Source organism: Apus apus, chromosome 1 (assembly GCF_020740795.1).
Source record: "Apus apus isolate bApuApu2 chromosome 1, bApuApu2.pri.cur, whole genome shotgun sequence".
Taxonomy (NCBI): Eukaryota; Metazoa; Chordata; class Aves; order Apodiformes; family Apodidae; genus Apus; species Apus apus.
Genome location: NC_067282.1, coordinates 76,396,622 through 76,421,769, shown reverse-complemented (window position 1 = coordinate 76,421,769; position 25,148 = coordinate 76,396,622). Strand labels below are relative to the sequence as shown.

Below are 25,148 nucleotides of genomic sequence, written 5' to 3'. Positions count from 1 at the left end.
TTTCTTTTAGGGGAAAAAACTAACAGAGGGGTCTCAAAATACCAAACCTGAGACAGCAATGATGCCAGAGTAAAATAAGCATTTACGATACTGGCAATCGCTGCTAACAAGAAACAAAAATTTATACCTGCTTTGCTCCGTTCCATGGCAAGTGGTATACATAATGTTTTATTGGATTTTTAGCTGATTTGTCCACCACTTTCAATTTGATTAATACAACATACTATGCTTGATGTTTGAATTTCAGAAACTGCAACCAATGCTAAGTTTCCCTTACTGAGTGATCTGCCATGTTTAGTAGGCAGCCTGTGCAGTTTGGCAGCAATGATCTGAGAGTAACATGGTTCCAACTACCCTCCCTGGTGCCTTTGGGGGTTGTGTCAAGGAACAAAGCCCTGACAGCTGATACATCATAGGATATTCGTTAGTAAATTCAATAGAAATATAGCCTAATAAAAGTTTACTAAAATAATGAATTTGCTATACTAAGGGTTGCTTTTGAAACAAGGTGCTTTGTGAAACTATCAGTCAACTATGCCAAGCATCCTGTAGGTTGTGATAACATCAAGTCTTCTAAGTCCCTCTGGTACCTACAGACAACACTTATGTGGACTCTGACCCACCTGGGCAATCTACCAGCAGGAGACTGGAGACAGGACCAGGAGAAGAGACAGGACCAAGATGACAAAGAACTAGAATCAACAAAGACCCCCCACAGGAGACCCTCCAGCATGCATAATTACAAAGATAGTCATTTTATTTCCTGGAAATGGCTATGTAAAAGAATTCTGGGAACTTACTGACATGGAACTGAATATGCAAGTTTTTGGTGTATATTAGTTGGGGTTTTTCACTGACTCGTTGGAGCACTCATGGTGGAGAATCCCCAGTGCTGCCCAGCACTGCAATAAAGAATGCCTGCTCAGTAACAGCTTGTTTGTTGTTATTGGGTCTTGACCTCGGAATCCTTACCTAGCCGCACCAGCCTCCCACTGCGGTGAGGAGTGTTAGAAAGCAAGGGGGTTTGGAAGCTCCGAATTTTTGTTTCACAGCACAGGCTGCCTCGTGTCTTCTACCTGTGGTCCGTAACACTGTACTAAAATTCAGAATTATAACTGGTTATCGGAAAATGTTCACGTTCAGCACAAATCTTAGCTTTGGATCTTCCCACCACGGTGTGCTGAGAAAAACATTTGTAGGTCTGTAGAAAAACCTGAGGAGTGCAGGCTCTAGCCAGTCTCCTTTTCAGCAGGTCTGGGATCTTACAGGTATGTATGTTGATAGAGTCACACTGCAAAGTACTGAATAAACATGCTTTTCATGCTTGTTACAGTCCTAAATGGCACAAACCAAGAAATCATACCTTAAGGCTTTGTAGTGAAATATCAATACAAAATTATTGACACTGACAGCATACAACTAGAATTAAGATCACTGTAGTCATGTCAGCGAATGATGCTCTAGGTTTTAGGAGACTTATTTCATACAGAACTGCCACAGGCTCTGCTGGGCAACTCAGCCAGAGTTTCTGAGGGCAAGGCACCACAAGGTATATTTAAAGACATACAACAAAGTCAAGCACTGAACAGCTCAGACAGTGATAGGTGCAACAGTGCACTTGAGCCACTGTAGGGTACACACATAAAATGACTCATTCTTTTTTTTCTTTTGACGGTGACCAAACAACTTCTCCTACACCACCTTGGAACTTTGTATTAGACCTCCACACCCTGACCAGACCACTCCCTTACCATGCAGGCATTAAGATCAATTTTCGCTCAGTGAACTGCCCTCTGTGACCCACTTTGAGAGCAGCCATGTTCTCCTAACCCTGTCAAACAAGTGTTACTTTTTCCTTAGTAAAACAGCATTCTGGTTAATACCTTATCAAGGCAATTGGCAACAGCACATTTTAAGCACACACATACATCCCTATGAAGACTGGAAGTGTCTGAGGATTTGAAGTTTTACCAACAAGTCCATACTTCAGTGTTCAGAAACAGCTCCAAAGGAAGAAGGTTCCCACACCCAAAACCGTCTTGGGAAGTAGAGAAAAAATACCACAATATACATATATCGTATTCCATACCTCCCACAGCCTGTACACTTACACCACCACAGAGCTGTTACAAAAAATGCTGGGGTTTGTGGTGGTTTTTTTTTTTTTCATACCTCGCATGGTTTCACAAGTCGCCAAAACATTCAGACCCACCTTGCTTCAGGTGTATCTCACATACACAGCTCTCCCGAAGCGATGCAACTTTGCTTCTCCACCGGCCCTCCCAAAACCGCGCAAGTGAAGGTGGATCCTCATGCGGCGTGAACCTCCCACGCACGCAGAGCTTCTAAATATACCGTATGTGGGCTTTTCCCTTTTTGGTGCTTACAAAGCCATCTTTTTGCCAGCTTCACTGAACGTCCGGTTCCCCGTGACTCATGCGAGGTCTAAGAAGCAGCAGCAGATGGAACCACTTAGGGCCAGATGTGCGGTTCCTGCGGCGGCCGCAGCTCCCGCAGCGGGGCCAAGGGCAGGAGCCGGCACAGGGCGCGGGGTCAGCCCCGCACCCAAGGGGAAGGACGGCGCGCATTTTCACAAGGCTTGCTGCCACAGCCGGTGGCCTGGAAGAAGGGAAGTGGGTTCCGCGGGCTGCCTGCAGGGTCAGGCGGCTGTTTCCTAGCAGTGTTTCCCCAGCGCTCCGTTTTCCCCGGACAGTTCCGAGCCCGGCGGGCGCTCCCTGCGCCCCTCCCCCCCAACAGCAGGGCTCAACAGCCCGGGGGCAGGGGGCTGTCAGGGACGGGTAAGCGAACACAACAACCAAAACCCAACCGAGGCGGACGAAGCAGCGGCAGGAAGTGCCGCGGGCCGTACGGGCAGCCAAGCCCCCAGCCGCTACCGGCAGCGCACCGGGCGGGCGCGTCTCCGCACCCCCGGGAGAAGCAGCTCTCCCGCCTCGCCCCGCAGCAGCCCCAGCCGGCAGCTCGGCCTCGCCCCGCGCCAGGCTTCCCCCGAGCCCGCAGCCCCCGGCAGGGCCGCCCGGAGGCGGGAACAGACCCGAGCTCCAGGGCAGAGAAGCCCTGCGGGACAAGCCCCGCACCGCGTGGCGCTCCGGGGCGGAACTACCCAAACCCCTGCGGCCCCGCCCCTGGGCGCTGATTGGATGCTGCCCTGGCGTGCCTCGTTGCCATTGGGCATTCTCTCCGGCGGGCGCGGCGGCTCCGCGGCCCGGGGGCCTGTGATTGGACAGGGGGCGGACGCCGGCGGCTGAGGCAGGCGGGGATTGGTGGGGCCGGTTGCCAGGGTAACGGGTGGCGGGGCCGCAAGATGGCGGAGGAGGCGGCGGGCGGCGGCGGGACGCGGCGCTGGGCGGCGGCGGGAGAGCGGGACGAGGAGCGGGCGGTGGCGGCGGCGGAGCGGGGCCCGGGCGGGGCCCACCAGATGTTTGTGCTGATGGAGGTGCTGCTGGACAAGCTGCGGCTGCTGAGATACGAGGAGGAGGCCCTGCGGCGCCACAACATGCGGCCGCTCTCCAGGTGCCCCGGGCCCGCTCGGCCGGGCGGGTGGGTGGCGGCGGGCGGGGGTCCGGCTGGAGCCGGGGGGTGCGCAGCTCCAGGCACGGGGGTCGGTGGCTGCAGAGCGGCGGGTGCCGGGGCACGGGGCCGGCGTCCCGCTGGAAGGGAATCCCGGCGGGCGGTGAGGCCGCTGTGGTCGGGAATCCGGGAAGGAAGGGCTGGCTCTGACCATACGAGGTGCCTGGGTCAAGTGAAAGCCTTCAGAGCTTCCCCTGCCGTGCTGGAGCTTTCAGAACGGAAGTCTCCTTCTGAAGGCTGAGATGTGAGAAGTAAATAGTCACTTGGCCTCCCCCAGTCCCAGAAGGTGTCGAGTATCTGCAAGTCAGTGCATCTGTGTAAATAATAATCCTACCCTAAATTAATTTCTTCTATTCGGGGTGTGTATTTGCGATGGGGTTTGGACCCATTAAGTCTGGTTTTTCCTCTGTAATACGTATTTGTTTTGTATGTTTTGTGTTTGTTGTTTTGTTTTGTTTTGTTTTTTAAATGATGGTGTGAGACAGGGAATGGGGCCAGTGTGCTTCCAACATACACCTGCCCAAATAACTGAAGTCTGTCTGTCATTTTCAGCCAGGCTCTGCAGCAGCATAGTACACAGCTAAGCAACAGTTCGGTGGGGGGGAAAGCTGTCCAGATTATTCTCTTGTTGGAGAAGAGGCTTGAGTGTGAGTGCAGTGGCTATAAACTAGTTTTAGCCAGCTGTCATGCCATCAGTATTCATGGGGCAAGGAAGCAAACCCTTGTCTGCCACGTCTGGAAAGGGAAGGATTTGGTTCTGAGTATCCAGTGCCCACACGATTTTTAATTTTAGGGGTCTAACCATGGTCTGATTTTATGGACTTAATTCTTGTTAAGACCACATCCTTACATTTAATGTGGTCCAAAATAGATCCAATTTGTGTACCTGACCCCCTAAAGGAACCCAAAGCACAGTAGGTGAGGATGGGTGGAGGGATCACTTCAAAAACACATACCCCATCTAAGCTTACACAGTGATGTAGGTACAAGAGCCTCTTACAGTTGTGAGGAATATGGAAGGGGAAGAAGTTTGTGGAACTTTGGAGCTAAAGGAACTGGACGTATTGCTATTGTCAGCAAGAATATTTGGGGATGTTAAGAAGGGAGCAGGAGGTGAGGTTACTATGGTATAGATGAGGCCAGTATGCAGAAAGAGGACACATCTCTAGGCAATGAAGCTTCCATTGATTTGTTCTCCTCTCCTCAAGGAAGTGCCATTCATGTTTTCATGCAGTCACTTGGTGCATGGTTTGCTTATTTACTTAGTTATTGTTGAAGAGGTATAATTGTTTACCCAAATACAGATACCCTTCTTTGTTCTTTGTCTAGACTCCCTTTAATGGAGAATTATATAAGCTTCTAAAGCATTTTTTTAATGTGTTATAAAGTAGATAAAATATGAGACAAACCCATCCTGGCTTCCAGTGTCATGGGTAAAGGTATAAAGCTTTAGCAATGGATCATTTTAATTTTGTTTTAGAAGTCAGCTGTTTGCTGTGATGTTGACAGTCGTTATAAATTACTTTTGCTAATCTATTCAGAGTATGTTTTCAAACTTAAATTTTGTCTTGCACTGTAAATCATTTGCTCTGTGAAAAATGCCTGAGATTTCGCAAAATCTTAGTTCATTCATGGCCTACAAGTTAGTGGCAATTGCAGATCTTTGACTTAGGATTCTGTTGAGCTTTTAAGGACGTTATGTATGGGACATTAGAATGAATCCATTGTATCGGCTCTTAATTAGTCACTGGTGGTATTTTATGAAGTGATGGGATGGATTCTTCCTCCCTAGAATTTAGATGGGAATAGAATTGAGCTCATCATCATTTGAGACTGCTAAGGTAAATAAGAGGAGTAACTTGGGGTTCATGTGGAAGTGTTAGTGTGGTGTTGTTTTTCTTGGAGCTGTATAATCCCGCTGGAATGGGAGAGGAGTACTCAGTTTCCTTTGCTTTCCTTGGAAGTCTGATGTTGATTAATAGACTGTTTCCCATTTATTGGAAACAGGAAACGGATGAGCTAAACATAGAAAACTCAGTCTGCTGTGGTTACGTGTGAAACTAGGCATCCTGAATTTAGTCCAGATGTATCACTCATCGAGAAAGTCAGTTAAATAAACTTTCTTCTAGTCTGTGCTGGTCTATAAGAGCATCAGGAGCTCAAAACATCTACCATTTTTTCCCCTTTTTAAACAGGCACTACTTTGCACTGGCCACTAATCCCGGAGAGCAGTTCTTCATGTTTTGCACACTTGCTGCTTGGCTGATCACTAAAGCAGGACATCGCTTTGAGCAGCCACAAGAATATGACGATCCCAATGCAACAATATCAAATATACTCTCAGAATTGAGATCGTTTGTAAGTGTTGCATATGCTGTTTTCACAAATGTACTTGAAGCACAAATGTACTTCAGAAATAACAGTAATGTCACACTTCCTCTCCTTTTCCCAAGGTCCAGACAGATGTTTTATATCTATACGTCAGTACTATGTTCATTAGTTAATTGGAAGTCTCTACGGTCTGTACCTGCTTGATAGTTTTTTGGCACTCGAAAAATGGTTTTACAGTGTTATAAATTATTCTAATTAGCTTTGCTCCACAGTCTGTAAAATGGATTAAATTTGTCTTCTTGTAGTGCCACATGTGTTGCTCACTTATAGTAGTATAATTTACAAAGATTTTGTCTGGAAAGTTTACACAGTGCTTGTGATCCTGCTGCTGTCAAATGGTATCATTCATAGTGAAGGAAATGGTTAGAATTGCATTCATGTTTTCCTTCCTTTGTTGTTAAAGGAGTAAAAGGTTGAATAAACCCAGGAATTACTGGAGTTTTTTTCAATATTAAATAAAAACAAACAACACAAAAACAACCAACCAAAGGCCAGGAGAGTATATTGATTTAGAAGAAGTATGATCTTATGGAAGAGTGTCCTGTGGTGCAGCTGCTAATGGTGTTAAGAACACTGTTCTCTAATGGAGTTAAACCCTAACAAACTCAGATGTTTATTCTGCAGGACAGCAATAAATACGAATAAGATATGTTATAAACGAAAACCAGAAGAAACATTGCAAAACTGAAAAGATGGTGATTAAGCCTCAGTACCCAAGTTTCTCCGTAGCTGTTCTTAGCTTACCAGTGTGTCACTTGTGTGCTTGACCATCTAGCTCCCTCGTGTCTTCTGACTCTTCTGCTCCCTATGAGTATCCTCTTACCAGGTGCTTTCAGATTTCTGCTCTGCATCTGTTCCTTGGGTTGTTCTGTTTACCCTTCCATTGCCTGACAGGAGCTGTGTAGGGGAAGAATATAAATTAACATTAGTAAAATCTTCTTACACAATAGACCCTTGGGTTGTAGTGTAAAAACTGTCTAGTTACCTCCCTGAGAGGAAACTCAGAATGATGAGTAGCCATTAGTAAATATCGTATCTCTTCATTTTAGGGAAGGCCTGTGGATTTTCCTCCCTCAAAATTAAAGGCAGGTAATGGAGAGCAAGTGTGCTATGTACTTGATTGTTTAGCTGACGAAGCCTTGAAATATACCAGCTTTAGCTGGAAAAGGTACGGTACAGTTTAAAGCATCCCCCCTTGTACATTGTTTTCCAGCAAACAAATATAAGTTGTAATTGTAAAGACAAAACATTGTAATGACTAAAAATGTTTTACTTAATTTTCATGAGTTGTAAAATTCAACTAGGCTTGAAGCAGTGGGACCAATTAATTCTTACTGCAATTTCACACTGTCTGTTACCAGCAAGGATGATTTTGGGTCATTAATAGACTTAGTAATTAATAAAGATTTGATGGATTACTTTTTTTGTAGTATCCTATGCATAACTGCTTGTTGATCTGACAATTGAGTTGAAAAATGTAATGTCCTTTCTGGTCCTATCAATCAATAGCTAAATTCTTGACCTCTTCAGTTGTAGATATGCACAGTATGTGACCATGTTACAAGTAGGCTACAGTAACTAAGTATTTTAATCCAAAGGAAACCTTAGGAGAAATTAGATGACAGATAATTTCAAGTATATGAAAATTTCTTTAGAAGTGTTCTTTACTTAATTCCTGTCTTCTGATGGGTTTTGAAATGGATATAGCAAAGTAATTTCTACTTTTTAAATATTTTACTGCTGTTTAGTAAACAAATTCTTCTGTAGCCTGAAAATAAGTCTGTGGTGACTTGCACTTGAATTTTAAGACATTAGTGCAAAACAGCAAATTAAAATTTACACCCTAGATATCTTTGTAGTATGAACATACTGCACTGCCTGGCATAATAGCTAATAAGCCTTACTTTTAAGGCAGTCCAACAAAAAATTTAAGGCTGAGTGTTAATTTTACCTGTTTAAGGATGTGTGACTGTCTAGTCATATTCCACATCATCCGTACATCTCAGGAAATGTTTTGTTTGCTGTCACCGTTTGACTCAGGTCCGACAACAATGCTCTCGATCCCCTCCCCCTCCCACCCAGGTAGGGAAGGAGAGAGAGAAAAGAGAGAGACTTGGCTGGATTGAAAACTAAACTACACAGCTGTAATTAAACACTAATGATAAAAGAAAATATATACAATTATATACAAATATGTTTAGGTAGTGTGCAAACCCCTATTGCCTCCCCCCACCCTGAGCAACTCCCACAGCACTCCCCTGAGCTGGAACAGTCCCGAAAAATCCCAGAGCTGCTCCCAGAGACAGAGCACAGAGTGATGAGGGTCAGGAGAGCTTGAGCCTGGGGGTCGATGGTGATGGATGGACGGAGTCCTCCCCGGACGCCAGCCATGGACGGAAGAAAAGGGAAGAAGCAGGAGGGAAGTTGTCTTCTGTGATCTCTGACCTTCCTCTGAGCTTACGTAGCTATATGGAATGGAATATCTCTGGCCAGTTTTGCTGTCTGTCTAACTCAGCCTCCTATGGGGGGGTCACAGATCTCCCGGTAGTGTCTGAGCTGGTGGAGTAAAGCTGCGACCTTGAAGACCCAGCAGTTACAAAAACATTCCTCTCTTATGAGCCTTAGTTAGAACATACTGGTGCTAGTTAAAAGAAAGCTTACTGAAGGAAAAAAAAAATCAGTAAAAGGAAAATTGGCTTCATCCTGGCTCAAACCAGGACATTTGCTTAGGAGTAATTTACAGAGGGATTTCCAATTTACTGTGTCTAAAAGCTCTGCTGTTCTTTGAATTAATCTCAGGCCAGCATATCCAACAGAAGAGCTAGAAGAAGTAGAAATTACAGAAGACAATGAAGAATTAACACTTAATAAATTGGAAGAGGATGTTGCGGTAGGTTTCCCAGACTGGTTTTGATTATATTTCTAAACTATGAGGACGTTTTTACTCACTGCTTGTTTTGCTTGGCCTTGTTTAAGAGGAAATCTTTTCTATTAGCTGTTCAATTGACCTTTTTTCCTGTATCTCCGTTCTTGCTTCATCACCTTCCCTGTAGAGTTTTTTTGTTTCCTTTCAGATAAGGTTGTTAACTCTGGAACAGAGCCTATGTTCTTATGCACATTTATAGTTAATGTAAAGTGAAGTGGAATCTAACCATACATCAAAATGACGCAAATTCAAAATTGTTTGTTTTCTACCGATACAAGCTGTTGATGATCAACAGAACTTCAGTCCTTGTTTAAAGAATTGGCTAATACTTGGTTAAAATTTCCCCAGTGCTTAAGTGAGTGCTCACTATTGTGACTCACATTTTACTGCAAATAGGAAACAGAATCACAGAATGTTAGGGGTTGGAGGGGACCTCTGAAGATCATTGGGCCCAACCCCCCTGCCAGAGCAGGACTAAATCTAGGGCAGATCACTCAGAAAGGCATCCAGACAGGTCTTGAGAGTCTCCAGTGAAGGAGACTCCACAACCCCTCTGGGGAGCCTGTTCCAGTGCTAAGTGGGACAAAGAAGCTTTGGTACTTAGTTGGTTTGAAGATTTGGGAACAACTGGAAACAAAGCATTTGTTTAAAAACACCAGCAAAGACGTAAATAAATGCTGCAGAATTTTTTCTGTGGACAAAAGTCATGACAGCTCATTGCTATATATTCCATGAATGGAATGGTAATATCCATTCTGACTGAAGAGTTAAGTCTTTCTGTGTGCTTTGAAATACATTTTACCAACAAGAGGGCAATGTTTGAGGATCGGCTGTTTTATTTATCATGGAATCATGGAATGCCAGGTTGGAAGGGACCTCAAGGATCACCTGGTCCAACCTTTCTAGGTACTATTATAATTTATATGAGATGGCTCAGCTCTCTGTCAAGCTGAGACTTAAAACTGTCCACTGGGAGAGAATCTACCACTCCCCTTGGGAGACTATTCCAATGCTTGACTGTCCTCATGGTGAAAATTGAGCACCTCTTGTGCTCAATTGGAATCTCCCCAGGAGCAACTGGTTGCTCCTGAGCAAGGGGCAAGGGGCATTACCCCTTGTCTCCTTGTAAATAGGGAATCTCCACCTTCTGGGTAGCCACCCTTTTAAGTACTGGAACATGGTAATGATGTCTCCTCTAAGCCTTCTTTTCTCAAGGCTGAACAAACCCAATTTTCTCAGCCTCTCCTCATATGGCAGGTCCTCCAGTCCTCTGATCCTTTGTGGCCCTTCTCTGGATCCTCTCCAGCCTGTCTGCATCTTGTTTTTAAACTAAAATAACTACAGTGAAGTTGTTATGTCTGTGAAACACCCTATGAGATACATGTCTATGTTCAAATATCCTTTTAGGTCTCAGTGATGGAGGGATGTTGAACAGAAACTGTTTCTTGCCAATTTACTTTCTCAGAAGATTGAGAGTTGAAGTCTCACTGTAAACTGGTAGTATAATGTGATAAGACATTGTCATATTCACAGGCTTCTATCAGTCTCCTCAAAGTGAGTCTTATTACTACTGGCTTGAAATTTTTCTGGAGAGGGAAGGTAGCTGAAGACAAAGTGAAAGTTACAAAAATAAGTTAGTTTCACATCCAATTTCTTCAAAAGTTCTTGATTCTGTACAAAACAAATGTAAATCAAAGCCAAAATTCTGAAAGCTGTGAGCCTGGAAGTGCTCGCTTGCAGTGTCAGTAAATGACTTGAGGAGAAAATAACTTCCTGATATGTTAAGGCCCAACAGTACTAGATAGAAAATGCCCCAACTGTCCCATTTTTCCATTGACGTCTTTCAAGTGCTTGGAAAAAAATAAAGGTCAGAAGATTTGGAGAGTGCTAGTAATGTTAACAGATGATTCTGATTATAGTCCAAATATAGTCCAGGCCGTGATGACCTCTTCTCACAGTTTTCCTAAGTATTGTGTTATTTTTCTCATTTTTATTAGCTAAGAAAAAATCCAAACTTCTGTTCTTAAATTTCATACAATATGCAACTATTGCGATGTAGGTGTTTGGTTGCATTTTTCTCAGCTTTGAAGTTTCCACAAAAAAAAGCCTTGAGTAAATTCTGAGAAGACCAAGAGACATTCTGTAGTGCATGTTGGACCAGCCTCAGAAGTGCAAGCAGTTGGCTGAAATCTTTAAATACAAAACCAGTCATCTGTCTGTTCTTTTGTGTGTCTTATTAAGGGCTAAGGTGTTTAAATTGGGAAGTGGGGATGAAACAGTTAACTAAAGCACAGTTGACACCCTTCAAAGAACCTCTGGATTTGCTCTCAGGTCGTATCTTAGGCCATGATTTTCACAACTATCGTGTTCTATTAGCTCTTCTGAATTTGCGTGTTAATAAAACCATTGAGCTAGGTTTATACCACAAGCGGATAATCACTTCTGAGAGCCCCTAATGGTTCTACAGAGTTTAATTATATGCTGATGGATAATATTATTTTTCCCCAGTCTGTTGTTCTTGCCAGTATAGGGGTATGTCCTGGTTGTATTAGCTGTATCCATAATCGACTTTAGCAGTATTTCCAGTAGTTTAATGCTAATGACAAGGTTTGTTCTTCTGACTTTGATTCTTCTGAAAAAAACTGATGAGGCTGACAGAGACAAGCCTAGTTCTGGAAGTCTTGGGGAACTGAGCAGCATGTATTAGGTAGCCAAAGCCAACAACAGCCAGCACAATTGGGTGTGCAAGAAAATCTGCACAGTTTGGCTTCTCAGTTCTGATAACTAGTCTTGTTGTTATGGTAACATTGTAATATGTTCTTCTAAGTGCTGCACAAATATATATTGTCCATTCAGTAAACGAGTTTCCCGATCTAGAAACCATTATCTTCTTGCAAGTATTTGGGGAACTAGGGGCCAAACATGCCAGAAAAAAAATAAGTGTTCCCTGTCAGTTAAAAACTAGGTAAGGTAGAGGAATAAGCACCCAGGTTTTCACTAGGTGAATCTTGAAGGGTTCTACACTCAGACCTGTGTTATTGCAGCTTTCATGATTTGTCTAGAAAGGAGTCTAGAAAAAGGAAAAAGAGATGGCTAACAAAAGAGTTGCAGAAAGACAGGGTGTGTAAGGGTGAAGTGTATGTGTGAGAACATGGCAGGTGGAATTCACTGTGGATAAATGGAGGGTAATGCACAGAAAAAACATCTTTGACTTGTGTAGTGATGGGCTCTGAGCTGATCAAGGTCACTGAGGAATGCAATTAGAGACCATGATATAGAATTCTCTAAAACCATCAGCGCTGTGTGCAATGTCATGGGTAAGAACACAGATCAATTGCGTCAATGTGAATGGTATCATTCTGCATGCTTAAAGTGGGGCATCATTCTGCAACTCCAGTGTCATAGTGCAAACAACATGTAAAACTATGTTCTGGTTGTGGTTTGTTTGGGTTTTTTTTTGTTGTTTTATTTTTAATGCAAAGCTTTAGGAAACGCAGAATAAATTACATTTACCATACAACTGTTGATAATCACAGAATCTTAGAGTTTGGAAGGGACCTGGAAAGATCATCCAGTCCAACCCCCCTGCCAGAGCAGGGTCACCTAGAGCACATCACACAGGAATGTGTCCAGGCAGGTGTTGAATGTCTCCAGTGAAGGAGACTCCACAGCCTCTCTGGGCAGCCTGTTCCAGTGCTCTGTCACTCTCACAGTAAAGAAGATTTTTCTGATGTTTACGTGGAACTTCCTATGTTCCAGTTTGCACCCATTGCCCCTTGTCCTATCACTGGACATCACTGAAAAAAGCCTGGCTCCGTCCTCCTGACACTTGCCCTTAACATATTTGTAAACATTGATGAGGTCACCCCTCAGTCTCCTCTTCTGCAGCCTTTCCTCATAAGGGAGATGTTCCACTCCCTTAAAAATTTTTGTGGCTCTGCGCTAGACTCTTTAATGTGAGAGGGCTTAGGTTTTTTATTTGTTTGGGGTTTTTTTTTTGGTTGGTTTAGTTTTTAAATACTGTGGCACCCTGAGAGAAATGTAGGGTAGCTTTCATCTTGTCCCAGATACTGTGTCTTCTCATAAGATTTTAAGTAAATATAGGCTCCATTATCATAAACTCTCTTAAGTCTTGTCTTGTTCAGAAATATGGAATTTAATACTCCTTGTTCTGGAGTACTAAGGATTGTGCGATACTTACTGAAGTCTTGCTTTGCAACTTTCCCTAAGGAAGAAGAGTCAGACAATGAAGAAAATTTTATTGACCTGAGTGTTCTAAAGGCACAGACATACAGATCAGTAAGTTGTTCCCACCAGTCCTCTCTTGAGAGATTTTTACATCTGTAGCAGCAGTTTATTTCTATTGGATTTAAGTCTGAAAATACTTGAATAGTCTAAACTTGAAAAAACATTCCAACTTAAATGAATCCGTTTACTTTAAAAGAATAATGTGCAGCCAGTTTCTAAACTGATAACACTGCAAGATGGCTGGAAACACTTGCAAGACGTTCTCACAGAGGCTTTTAGGGAAACATGGTATTGGTTTCAAGAATGTATTTTAATCCTACCCCCCACTATTTCTGGAATGTATTATAATTGCTTATAATACACATTTAATTCTTTTAAAATTAAGATATTATTAGAAGATACATATTTTTAAAAATTCTAATATTTATGAATGGAAAGAAATCTATTAAAGAAATCTGTTACATCTGTAGTCTAAATCATTCTGGATATAAACATTTGCTGAATATGAACAATGTAGGCCATTGTAGCATGATTTCTAACAGTTCTCACTGTGTCTAACTGTGGTATTTTGTACATAAATGTTTTGGTTTTCACATAGGATGTGAATGAAGCTGCAAAACACGAAGAGATTTTACAGTCCACTACAGATGCAGCAGAGTGGAATCTGGAAGTGGAACGTGTGCTTCCACAGCTGAAAGTTGCCGTTAGGACTGACAATAAGGTATGCAAGAATAGATTTGAGTGTGTACACGTGGTGATTAAAGTGTGATTTCGATCAATATTATTTATTTTCCATTGATAATTTTTTTTCGGTCATGCCAACAAGTTTGAATAATGTGCTCTGCGGTACTGTCTTGTCTGAACCTGTCACTTACTTTGACCCTGGGAGGAATATTTTTAGTAGGTTTTTGTCCAATATTTTATAAGAATTTTTTTTTCTGCTACTTTCAGGGTACTTAGTTCTATATATTTATTTCCATATATTTTTTCAGTGCAAACTCCTTAAAACATATTTCCAATGTATTCACACTTCTGAAAAATTATACTCTCGGGTTAGCAGCTAACAAAACCTCATCCTGGAGGAGAGCTGATGAACTTCTTACCTTTCAGCTGTTCCATTTGTCAGCCACATGAAGGTTGATTGTATGTAATTAATCTTGTTGAACTTTACATGGCAATATAGTAGATGTGTACCGCTGATCTAATCATCATGGGCTCTCCTTGTGTTTAGCAAAAGGAAGTGAGTACTTGACTGATTGTGCTTACCTATCCAGATAACTGCATCAAGATGAAATTCTTCATTTATTAGAAATGTGTATTCCATAATCTATTTCAAGGAGTCTAGAATGAGCAGCTTAGAGGTAGACTTTTACCTTTGGCAAGTCCAAACCTAGGACCTGTTCCTGGCATTGGTTGCCATAAACATTCTTGGAACTGTAGCATGCACAGATCAGTGCAATATTGAAAATGCTTATTTGTAGTGACCTGGAAGACTGGGGTGTTGGAGCAATCTGCAGCAGTGATACAGAATTCGATGAAAGTTAATTATCTTACCAAATATAGGCTAAGCTCTCAACTGTCTGCTAAATTGCTTGCCTGTTTTAGACTGTACTGCATTCTTCTATGTGAAGAATGGCCTGGCTTGAGCCACCTTTCTGTGATCCTTGGCAAGCCGATCAGTTACAGAGAAACATGATGCTTGATCCTCACAGTAAGTAATTAAAACTTAATAAAGACATACATGGAAAATTAAAGCCGCTATAGGAACTGAGGTTTACTGTCTTCCAGTTTAATGCACCATGTCTTGGTTTTAAGGAATATGTCACTATGGACATGAAAAGATGATTCTTGTTTTTCTGGCTTCTGTGCTTTCATACTTTCAGAGATAACTGGAGACAAGTATTTGGCCTTTTTTTAAAAAAAAATTACAAGAAAAGCATAATATTCTGTTTCCTAAGCTGTGCATGTAAATGTAGTATCAGGAAAGGGTAAATGATCTCATCAATGGCATTAGAAGCTACAACTTATTTGTAAAGTCCTAGACAGCAGGGGTGGGGGAGGGATGGCAGGGAGAGGTTGTGTTTGTTGCTGTTTAAGCCTCAAATTTTGGCAAATTTTGAAAAATTGCCACCAGACCAAAAAAATATCTTGAGTCTGCTACAGAATTAAACTCCAATGTAAGGACATTTTCTCTACTAGTCTTTGGTTTGTTCCAGAAGAGAATGGTGGGCAGCAGCATGGTTGTGAACAGGAGTTGAATCTCATCCACTGAACAGCTGCTGGAGATGCTTAGCTGTCCTATTCTGAGATGGCGAGACAGAAGCACCAGCCCTTTGGTAGTTATGTCCTATCTTAGGTCCTATGCAATGGGATAGCCTCACTTCAAATCAGTGGAACTGTCTATGATTGAAGGATGGCAGATGCTTAAGTGTGCAGCTGTTTTAAGCCAGGATTTGTTTTGTACCCTGTACATAGAAGCGGCTGTATCCTTCAGGAGCTCTGGGATCAGGAATTCCTCTTGCTCAGGTGCTGCAGCCCAGCCCTGTGTGCCTGGGTACCCGTGGGTCCCCATCCCAGACTGATGGATGCAGCTCCTGCTTCTTCCATGTTTGCAGGTTCAACCAGTAGCGAAGTTAAGCATGTATCACAGACACACAAAGGACCCTGACATGGGCAGCTACACAAACTGCCATAAACAAGGCCCTGTCTTCAACAGCACTTTTAGGACTCCCACAAAACACGAGTATAGACAGCCAGGCCCCGTTCTTCCTCTTGAGCTAATTAAGACTGAAGTTAAGTAGTAAAAGCACACTCCCCCTTCTCTCTAGATTCACAAGCACATGTGTGTTTATGGATCCCTCAAGTATCAGCATGGTCCTTCTGTCTGATACCCCTGCCTGGATCCTGGGCCCTCTTAACTTTCACTGCTCTTCTACTTGGTGACTAGTTCTGCTTGATGCTTGCCAGCCAGCAGATGCATATACTTACATGCTTATCTTAAGGAGACTCTACATTTGTGGGTTCTCCTGAATACCAGCATATACCTTTTTCCTGTCCCATACCCAGGCCTAGATCTAAGGCCTGCTACTTGAAGGCTAGTTCAGTTTTAAGTCTGCTATTGAATTTTACACATTATTTCCTTATCATCCCATTTTGACAAGATCCGCTATCAGGTAGTTGTGCTGCTACAAACATTCTCACACTCCACGTGTCCCTACCCATTACTGTAGCTGTCCAGGTTTGTTTCTTGTTACTGCCTCCATTATTGTTAGTGAGTCAGTTTTGTGCCTCTTTCTGTTTTGCTTAGCATCCTCTTTGACAATGTCCTTGATCAGATAATCTTACTGAAGCAAACACTGTCACCTTCCACGTGTCTGTATGGTTCCTATTTTATAAGAAAGTCTGCTAAGGTTTGATCTCAAGTGATAAAGATTTATTAGCATAACTTTTTAATTTTTTTACACCTAGACCAATACAGTGCTAAAAGCTTAAAAATGTTAAAAGTATTTCTTAGCATACTCAAAATCATGCTACTGAAAAAGCAGTAATTCTGCTCTGCTTCCTTTTGAACTCGCGATCTGTCTGCTGTTGTGCTTTGTGTCTGGGAGATGTAAAAAGTCTGCACTGATATGGAAAAAATTCTTATAAAGCTTGGGAACTGGAATTGATTTCTAAGTAAAAGATACCTATGTATAAAGTTAAAACAGCACTGTTCTCATCCCCCATCTCTTGAGTCCATGTATGTTTCCTGTGACCTAGAAGCTGCCAATAATTTTCCCCTTTCTGATCATAGTAAGGGCTAAGCAGAAAGGGAAGTTCTGATAGTTTGGAACTGGTAAGTGTTGTGCATTTGAAGCACTCATTTTGTCTAAGAAAAAGCTGAGCTAGTGCAGCTATCACAGATATTTTCAGTACTTGTTCCGAACATGGTTTCTAGCAGAAACAGTTCCATGAAGATCAAACAGACTCTAAAAAGCATAGCTACTGTGGTATCAGTGAGGATGTCAGTGTTTGTTTATGGATCTGAGAGTCACATGTGACATTTAGGAAATTTATAAATTGTGTCACATTAAGCAAGTGCCTCTGGATATGGACACAGCAGTGGCAGAGTGGTAAGACAGTAGTAGTATAAAAGAGACCTGACCCTGCCTTGCATACTAGCCTTTGTTTAGTAAACAGAAAGATAAAACTTGTGTTCACCTATGTTTTACTTTGTGGCATCTTTTTTAGGATTGGAGGATTCATGTAGATCAAATGCATCAGCATAAGGATGGAATTGAATCTTCTTTAAAAGAAACTAGGGTATGTCTTGTATGTGAAGAATATTTCATTGATCTGACAACATTTTTCTTTTCTCCTTTACTTGATGTAGGTTAAGAACTAAATTGATTTTTTTTCTTAATTTTATTTGTGCTAATGCTGTAAAACTAAAAAGGGAAACATATGATGGTTAGGGACAGTGGGACTGGCAAAATGTCTTGTGGGAAGGAGTTACATATGTGAGGATTAACAGGGATATTAGGGTTCATGTATGCATTTCCATAAGTACATCCTGACTAGAGAGGGCAAAATAGAATGATACAATCTGAAAGTAAGTGCTGATTAAAAAAGAAACAAAATACTGTCAAATATGGTTGTTAGGGTAACTTACTGACATTGTCATTTGTAATTAATTAAGGGGGGGGGAGAGTAATGGAAGCAGTTAAGTTTAAAATACATGTTTGGAGGTGGGCAAACCAGAACACATAGGAAATGTGGGGTTTTTTGCTAAACACAGCATTTCTGTGCTATTTTCCCCTCTCACTTAAAGGCTTCCATATCCTTTCTTAATTACAGCACAATTTTAATAGTCTTTGCATGCTATCTGTATACTGTCAACCAACAGAATATGATTTTCTAGGGTTACCTTGACAAACTCCATAATGAAATCAGCCGAACACTGGAAAAGATCAATAGCAGGGAAAAGTATATCAACAATCAGTTGGAGCACTTAGTTCAAGAGTACTGTTCAGCACAAGCCTTGCTGAGTGAGGTAATGCAATGATCTTTTGTTATCGCCTGGTATTACTAACTTGCTATTCAGTGAGGGTGAAGGCAAGGAAAACTCAGAGGAGTTATCTGTGAGTTCTGCAGTTGGCCGTAAGGCAAGGGGAATGTTGATTGGCTGTCAAATTATATAGCTTTTAAACTAAACTAGCCATTTTTTATTCAGCTGTTCTACAGGGGAAAATAAATGTTTTTATGCCTGAGCAATATGTAATTCTGTTGCCATTCTTGAGCAGCTAGTAAACTGCTAGCTCTGCTTTCCCTGTGAAGTTCACGCATCTGTGAAGAGCAGTGAAACAACAGTCTCAGTCCAGCCCTCATCTCTTGTATTGATTACTTGTGCTAACGTGCACAAAGCACTCTGATTACTTCTTTGCTTCATTCAGCTTTTATGCCAAGAGAATGCTGTTTGAGAAACTTTTGGTCCCCTAGTTAGGAGGCCTGTGTAAGCTGCCATTTGGCTAGCCCTTCTATTTGTGGGGATGACATTAAAATAAAGCTAACAGGATTTGACCTCTGTGCTTTCTGTTTACCTTACTTTAAGAAACTCTAAGACAGTAATTTACTGTTGATGAAGAAGTATTCTGGGTTTCAGGACTCAATTCTGTCTGTATTCTGGCAAATTTTCTTTCAATTTATTTCCTCATGTAAATTCTTAGAAAACATACTTCTTAATGTTTGTGTATTAGGGCTATAACAATTATTAAAACAGCTTTAAGTTTATTAATTATATTCATTACAAGAGCTGATGTTTCCAGCCTATCCTCATATGTGTAGTGCTGTAAATGTCACTGGGATTTTGCAGGAGAGCTGCTGGAACTGGGACATGAGAGTGCAAGTTTTGGTGTTCTCTCTGAGCTATCTGCATAAATCTCTTCAGCTTTGTCATTACAGCAAAAAATGTTTCTTTTCAGGCTAAAGAGAAGTACCAGGAGGGAAGTGGAGGAGTAACTGAAAGGATCAGAGTGCTTTCTGAGGTAAAACACATCTTCACTTTTTTTTTTTTTTTTTTTTAATTTTTAAACAATCTTAAGGGAGTTGGCATTCAATATTTGCAGTTTGGGGATTCTTTCTGATTTGTTCTTATGTTAAAGATTAATATTTTGTTTAGAGGAGGCAATCTAGTCCAGTCCCTAAAATTTAAACCCAGGCTGCCACTGATTTTTAATTTGTGAATTTGGACAAACTATTATGAGCTCCTAATTTTCCCAGTTGGTAAAAGCAGGTAAATGTTTTGTATTTTATAACCTGTGTCCTAAAATTATTGAGGACTAATCAAGTCTTGTCCATGAATTCTTTGGAAGAAGGAAAGCATAACTCTTATTTTTATTTAAAATTAGCAATTTGAAATTTTCATATTCCAAGCATAGAAAAGTAATATTTGGCTAAATACTAACTTTTCCATACCAGTCAAATTATCTTAATACTGTCACAGACAGGAGTGGAAGGTCTTGAGATCGCTTAAAGAATCATTGACAAAGGTATTAGGAAAAGGTGATTTTAATATACATTTATACAAGCATGACTTAAGAGTTTGGTGGCAAGGTTCCCTCTAATACTTACTATGCAGAAGGGATGTGTATGAGTTGAAAGTGGATGGAAGTGACTTACACAGGGACCGGGGGAAATAATGTGTATAGAGACAGGGGAGATTGAATCAGGATCAGGTTGGAGTGTATTGCACAGGGATGAGAGAAGAGAATTCTGAAGGCCCTCCTGTTGAGTCACAAGTTCAGAGTGGCCCCCCTCGCTTTCTAAACTCCTTAGAAAGTGGGTGCAGCTAAATCCAGTCCTAGTCACAGACTTGGTCAATGGTTTATGAGTAAATCATATAATTCATTAAGGTTGAAAGGGACCTTAAAGATCATCAGGTTCCAACCTCCCTGCTGAGAGAGAGGGACACCTCCCTAGACCGTGTTTTACAAAGCAAGGAGCACAAGTTGTGTTCTCCTCCATCCCTCTAGTGGCAGCGATGGATGAGGGAACTAACAGGAAGAGCCAGCAGGTTAGTTCATGGCTTCAGGACTGGTGTCATCAGCAGGGCTTTGGGTTCTTTGATCATGGGTTACTATACAAGACACCAGGCCTGGCAACAAATGGAATGCAGCTGTACCAGAGGGGGAAAAGGATCCTGGTGCAGGAGTTAGCTGGGCTCATTGACAGGGTTTTAAACTAGATTCAAAGGGGGAAGGGGATAAAGCTGAGCCTGCTGTAAATAAGCCCAGGGGATACATGCCAGGGTTTGTAGGATGGTGTGCTAGAGAAGACTCTCCCTCTGCCACCTCAGTTGAGATAGGGGATAGAAATATAATGGGAATCAAAAAGACAGTAGTTACTGATCATTTTGAAGCCATGGGAATACCAGAGAAGGTCAGGCAGGAATTAGGACCTGTGCCCATGAAAAGATGTCAAGATCATTAACCCTTTTAAAGTGCATCTATACCAAGGAATGCAGCATGGGCAACAAACAAGGGGAGCTGGAGGCCATAATGCAGCAGGAAAACTATGACATAATGGCTATCACAGAAGCATGGTGGGATATCTCCTGACTAGAGTTGATGGCTACCCACTCTTCAGGAGAGAGAGAAAGGAAGGAGAGGTGATGGGGTGGCTCGGTATATTAAGAATGGTTATGAATGTCTAGAACTAGACTCTAACAATGACAAGGTAGAGTGCATTTGGATGAGGATTAGGGGGAAGGCCAGCAAGGCTGATATTGCTGTGTAAGTCTGCTATAGACCTCCCAACCAGGGCAGTGAGGTGGATGATCTGTTCTATAAATACCTGGGTGAAATCTTGTGGTTGTTTGCCCTTGTTCTTGTGGGGGACTTCAACTTCCCTGATGTCTGCTGGAGCTACAGCACAGCAGAGAGGAAACAGTCCTGGAGGTTCCTGGAATGTGTCAAAGATAACTTTCTGACACAGCTGGTGAGTGAACCAAGCAGACAAGGTGCTGTGCTAGACCTGCTCTTTGTGAACAGGGATGGGCTGGTAGGAGATGTGATGGTTGGAGGCCGTCTCAGGCACAGCGACCACGAATTGTTAGAGTTCTCTATTCTCAGAGATGCCAGGAGGGGGGGCAGCAAGACTGCCACCCCAGACTTCTGAAGGGCAAACTTTACCTTGCCCAATCAACACCCTGATTGCCAGAATCCCTTTAGAATCTGTTCTGAAGGGTACAGGAGTCCAGGAAGGCTGGATGCTCTTCAAGAAGGAAGTCTTGAGGGCACAGGAGCAGCCCATCCCCATGGGCTGTAAGGCGAGCCAGCAGCATTAAGACCAGCCTGGCTGAACAGGGGGCTTTGGCTGGTGATCAGGGAGAAAAACAGAATCTATGGCCTTTGGAGGAAGGGGCAGGCCACTCGTGAGGGCTACAAAAATGCTGTGAGGCTATGCAGGGAGGGAATTAGAAGGTCCAGAGCCCAGCTAGAAATTAATCTGGCCTCCATGGTAAAGGACAACACTCACTCTTCCTTAGGATAGGCAAACTTTCCTTGTGAGGCACAGGACAGCAGTCTGCTGCGATCACACTCCAAAGAGAGAGAGCTCCAAAGGGCCTCATTTCAGGATTTATGCTGATAGAGTCCCAAGATTGAGTCCCAATACTTCAGTCAGTATTTTTCCATTGTGGCCACAATTTTAGTCACATGACATGTGGACTTACACTACTTTTACCAGACAAGATGCCCTGGTTAGGGAGTGCCTCATCACCCTAAATCACTGCATTTGCACTAGAACAAGAGTTACCCAATTGTTTCAATGCACTGCTCCAGCAAGCAAGATCAGCAAACGCCAGACTGTCTAAGGCTACTGCACGTGCAATTGAAACAAGAATAATGTTTGGCCCAGGGCCCTTTTAACTAAATGAAGAACAATGTTGGCTGGTGTTGACACTGCAGTGAAGCCTGGGGAGGGGGATTGCAGGTCTGAACCACCACAAATACCTAAAGCTGTTTTTTGGTTGTGTTTTCTTTTTTTTCTTTAAATTTAAAGGAAAGTCCCCAGACTGAACATGTTGAGTGTTCTATGGCATTTAATTCATAATTACTGCCTAATTTCCAAATATTTATTCAATACAGAAATTTTTTTAATGGCTCTGTGTGTCTGGAATAGTCGCATAGGATGACTGCCTGGATGCAGTCCTGTGTGATGTGCTCCAGGTGATCCTGCTTTAGTAGGGGAGTTGGATCTCTAGAGGTCTCTTCCAACTCTGACAATGCCATGAAAAAAATTGTTTCTTCATATCTGACTAACACTACTAGATTTTTAAAAAAATAATGCAGTTATCCAGCAGATAATTTTTTTTGTTTTCTTTTTTGAAATTGACATTCATCTGGTTTCATTAAGAAAAAATATCTATTTTCAGATTACAGAAGTATTGGAGAGAGTAAAGCAGGAAACGGAAGAGAAAGGAAGCAGTATGACTGATGGCGGTAAGTATGTTTTTGCCTCAGAACATTCTCAGTGACAGGTACAGAATTTGTCCTTTATTGATGAAAACCAAGGACAGAATGGGTGACTAGTTTAAAATATCTATCAATATTAAAATTTTTAAAGGTGTCTAAGAAAATCAGGAGTCTAAACCTCTTTGAAAAGGTTGGGTAAATCTGCAGAAGGTAGAGATTCCAGGATTTCCCCCTTTGGTCAATAATTTTTTTTTTCTCTGCTTTGAAAAATTATCAACTCACTGGAAGTAATTCACACATTACAGGTTTAAGCCCTTTTACTCTGAAATATGGCAGTAGCTGTTAGGTTCCCTAACTAAGGTTGGCTGGAGTCAGTATTTTGATATTTGGACTTTTTTAGTATTTAAAACTATATACCTATTTGAATTAGGTTGTCTCAGACTCAGGATTTGGTTGTTTGAGATTTTTCCTGATAAATGCGTTCTGTTGCAAATGTATAAGGTGTATGAAATAAAATTAATTGCTGCATGTCACAGTAGGGCTAAATATGCAAGCTGTACCCATATTTAACTGTAACCATTACAGCTAATTTTGTTAAGTAGTTGTAAGCGTTACTGTCTACAGAATTTTTTTACACCTTTGCTTCACTGTGAAGGAGCTACTCGCCTGCCTTGCAACCCCTTTTCTGTATTATGGCTTAGTCAAATGTCAGGATACAATCTAGAGCCCAGAATTATAAAGAGCAATATGATGCAGCAGCAGCATCCCTAGAGTGATATTAGTGGGAAGTGATGGATCTGAAACAAAGAAAGGAGCACAAAACATTTTAATAGCTTTTCACAGGTTACGTGCCCTCCTGCTGAAGGTGTCTTCCATTCTGTACCAAACTCCAAGTTATATATTGGGATGAGGCTTTCAGCTGGGCAAAACACATCACTGACAAACCTATCTTAATGTTGATGCACGTCTTTATGCAGATCCTAGATGTCGAGAAGACAGCAAAATTATCATCGCCCATTTCCATCTTTAAAGTGTTTTGCATATTTAAAATTATGTTTTGGTACAATCATGTCTTTAGAGTAGAACGCCCTTTTGTTCATTCAACACTCCAATTTTAAGGAGTGAATTATAGAAAATAATGCTTTTGTGATAAGTATCTGCAAGAATTGCACTGTTTATCTTTTTTTTTTTTTTTTAACAGCTCCTCTAGTGAAGATTAAACAGGCCTTAACAAAACTGAAGCAAGAAACCATTCAGATGGACATACAGATTGGTGTAATGGAGCACACATTACTCCAGTCAAAGCTGAAAGAGAAGTCCTTGATGACTAGAGATATGCATGCAACAGTGATTCCAGAAGCTACAGTAGGTGCCTATTAAAACTGTTTGGAGCTGCCTCTGACTTGGTTTGCCCAAAATACAGTTTTCTACCATTTGCTTTTTTGGTAGTTTAGAGGTTTCCTTTTTGTTGGGGGAGGGGGATGTTGTTTTTTCACGTTTGTTTTTAACAAGGTACGCACAATGCACTTTTAAGAAGTCACATGCGCACTTTGGACACAACATCAAGCCATGTTTAGTTTTGTGCTATAAAGATTTACTGCGGACCTCTCCCAAATACAATAATAAATTCTTATTAATGAACTTGTGTCTACTTAATTGCAGAATGTTGCATAGTGTGAAAGTCTAGAGAATGATACCGACAGTCTGTAATCTTGATCTGGCACTGTGCTGAAAGAAAATGCAAAGGACTTGAAAGGAATTCAAAATGTCTATTATTTCCATTTACATACATTTAGTATAAAGCATTTAACTGATTTTAACTGATGATATTGAAATAATACAGCATTACCCTTTCTAAAAGGCTGGGTCAAAATTGGTATCAGCCTCCAGTGAAAGTAAATTGTTGAGTTGAATTGAATGTTATGAATTAAGCAACAAACTAATGTTTCAAAAATATTGGCATGCTCCTAGGGTAGCACTACACAGGTTTGTGAATGGACAACCACCCTAGTCCTAATTTTTTATTTATTTTTTTGGGGGGGGGCAGTGATGAGAAGTGGACAGACTGGTGTGGCTGTTTTGTGTAAATATTTTTATTTTTACATTGCGTCTAACAGAAACAATAATTACAAAATCTATGTAAGACCCAAGACTTTGGAGGATACTGTTTGGAAAATACTGTTGGCTATCTATTTTTTTTCCGTGTGTCATCGCTGCTCCAGAGTCACTTTATATTAGCATTGGGTCAAATGCTGCTTTCATTTATAGTATGTAGTAGAGCTCCAGGGACATCATTTGGATTATCTTGTTTTCTGCTCTTGTGTCCAAACACCTAATTCTGATCTCTGTGAAGGAAAAATGTTGCCAAATCTAGTTGTATAATATGGAATGAGAAGAAAAATGTAGGAGAGGGTTGGAAAGGGAATGGCAATGGGGAGCTTCCTTTGTCTTGGTAAATGTGTAAGCAGGGAGTGTCTGTAGATGTTATTGGTAGTGAAGGAGAGTGGAACAAAGAAGTAACCTTGTTAAAGTACTAGTACATC

The 25,148-nt window shown here is 41.7% G+C and overlaps 1 protein-coding gene across 1 annotated transcript; it reads left to right on the top strand.

The window, feature by feature from the left end:
• Positions 1-3,370: 3,370 nt before the first annotated feature.
• Positions 3,371-24,246, top strand: IFT57 (intraflagellar transport 57). Its single transcript, XM_051638218.1, has 11 exons — positions 3,371-3,531; positions 5,784-5,946; positions 7,029-7,147; positions 8,779-8,869; positions 13,136-13,204; positions 13,752-13,874; positions 17,384-17,455; positions 18,054-18,185; positions 19,114-19,176; positions 22,566-22,632; positions 23,807-24,246. The coding sequence occupies exons 1-11, from the start codon at positions 3,437-3,439 to the stop codon at positions 23,983-23,985; spliced, it is 1,173 nt and encodes a 390-aa protein (XP_051494178.1). The 5' UTR covers positions 3,371-3,436; the 3' UTR covers positions 23,986-24,246.
• Positions 24,247-25,148: the final 902 nt, after the last annotated feature.

Bases quoted from the DNA above. Each gene is read 5' to 3' on its own strand.
- IFT57 (XM_051638218.1), top strand. From the start codon at position 3,437: ATGTTTGTGCTGATGGAGGTGCTGCTGGACAAGCTGCGGCTGCTGAGA. The intron at 5,947-7,028 runs GTAAGTGTTGCA...TCTTCATTTTAG, and splicing joins TCTCAGAATTGAGATCGTTT to GGAAGGCCTGTGGATTTTCC. The intron at 17,456-18,053 runs GTATGTCTTGTA...ATGATTTTCTAG, and splicing joins CTTCTTTAAAAGAAACTAGG to GGTTACCTTGACAAACTCCA.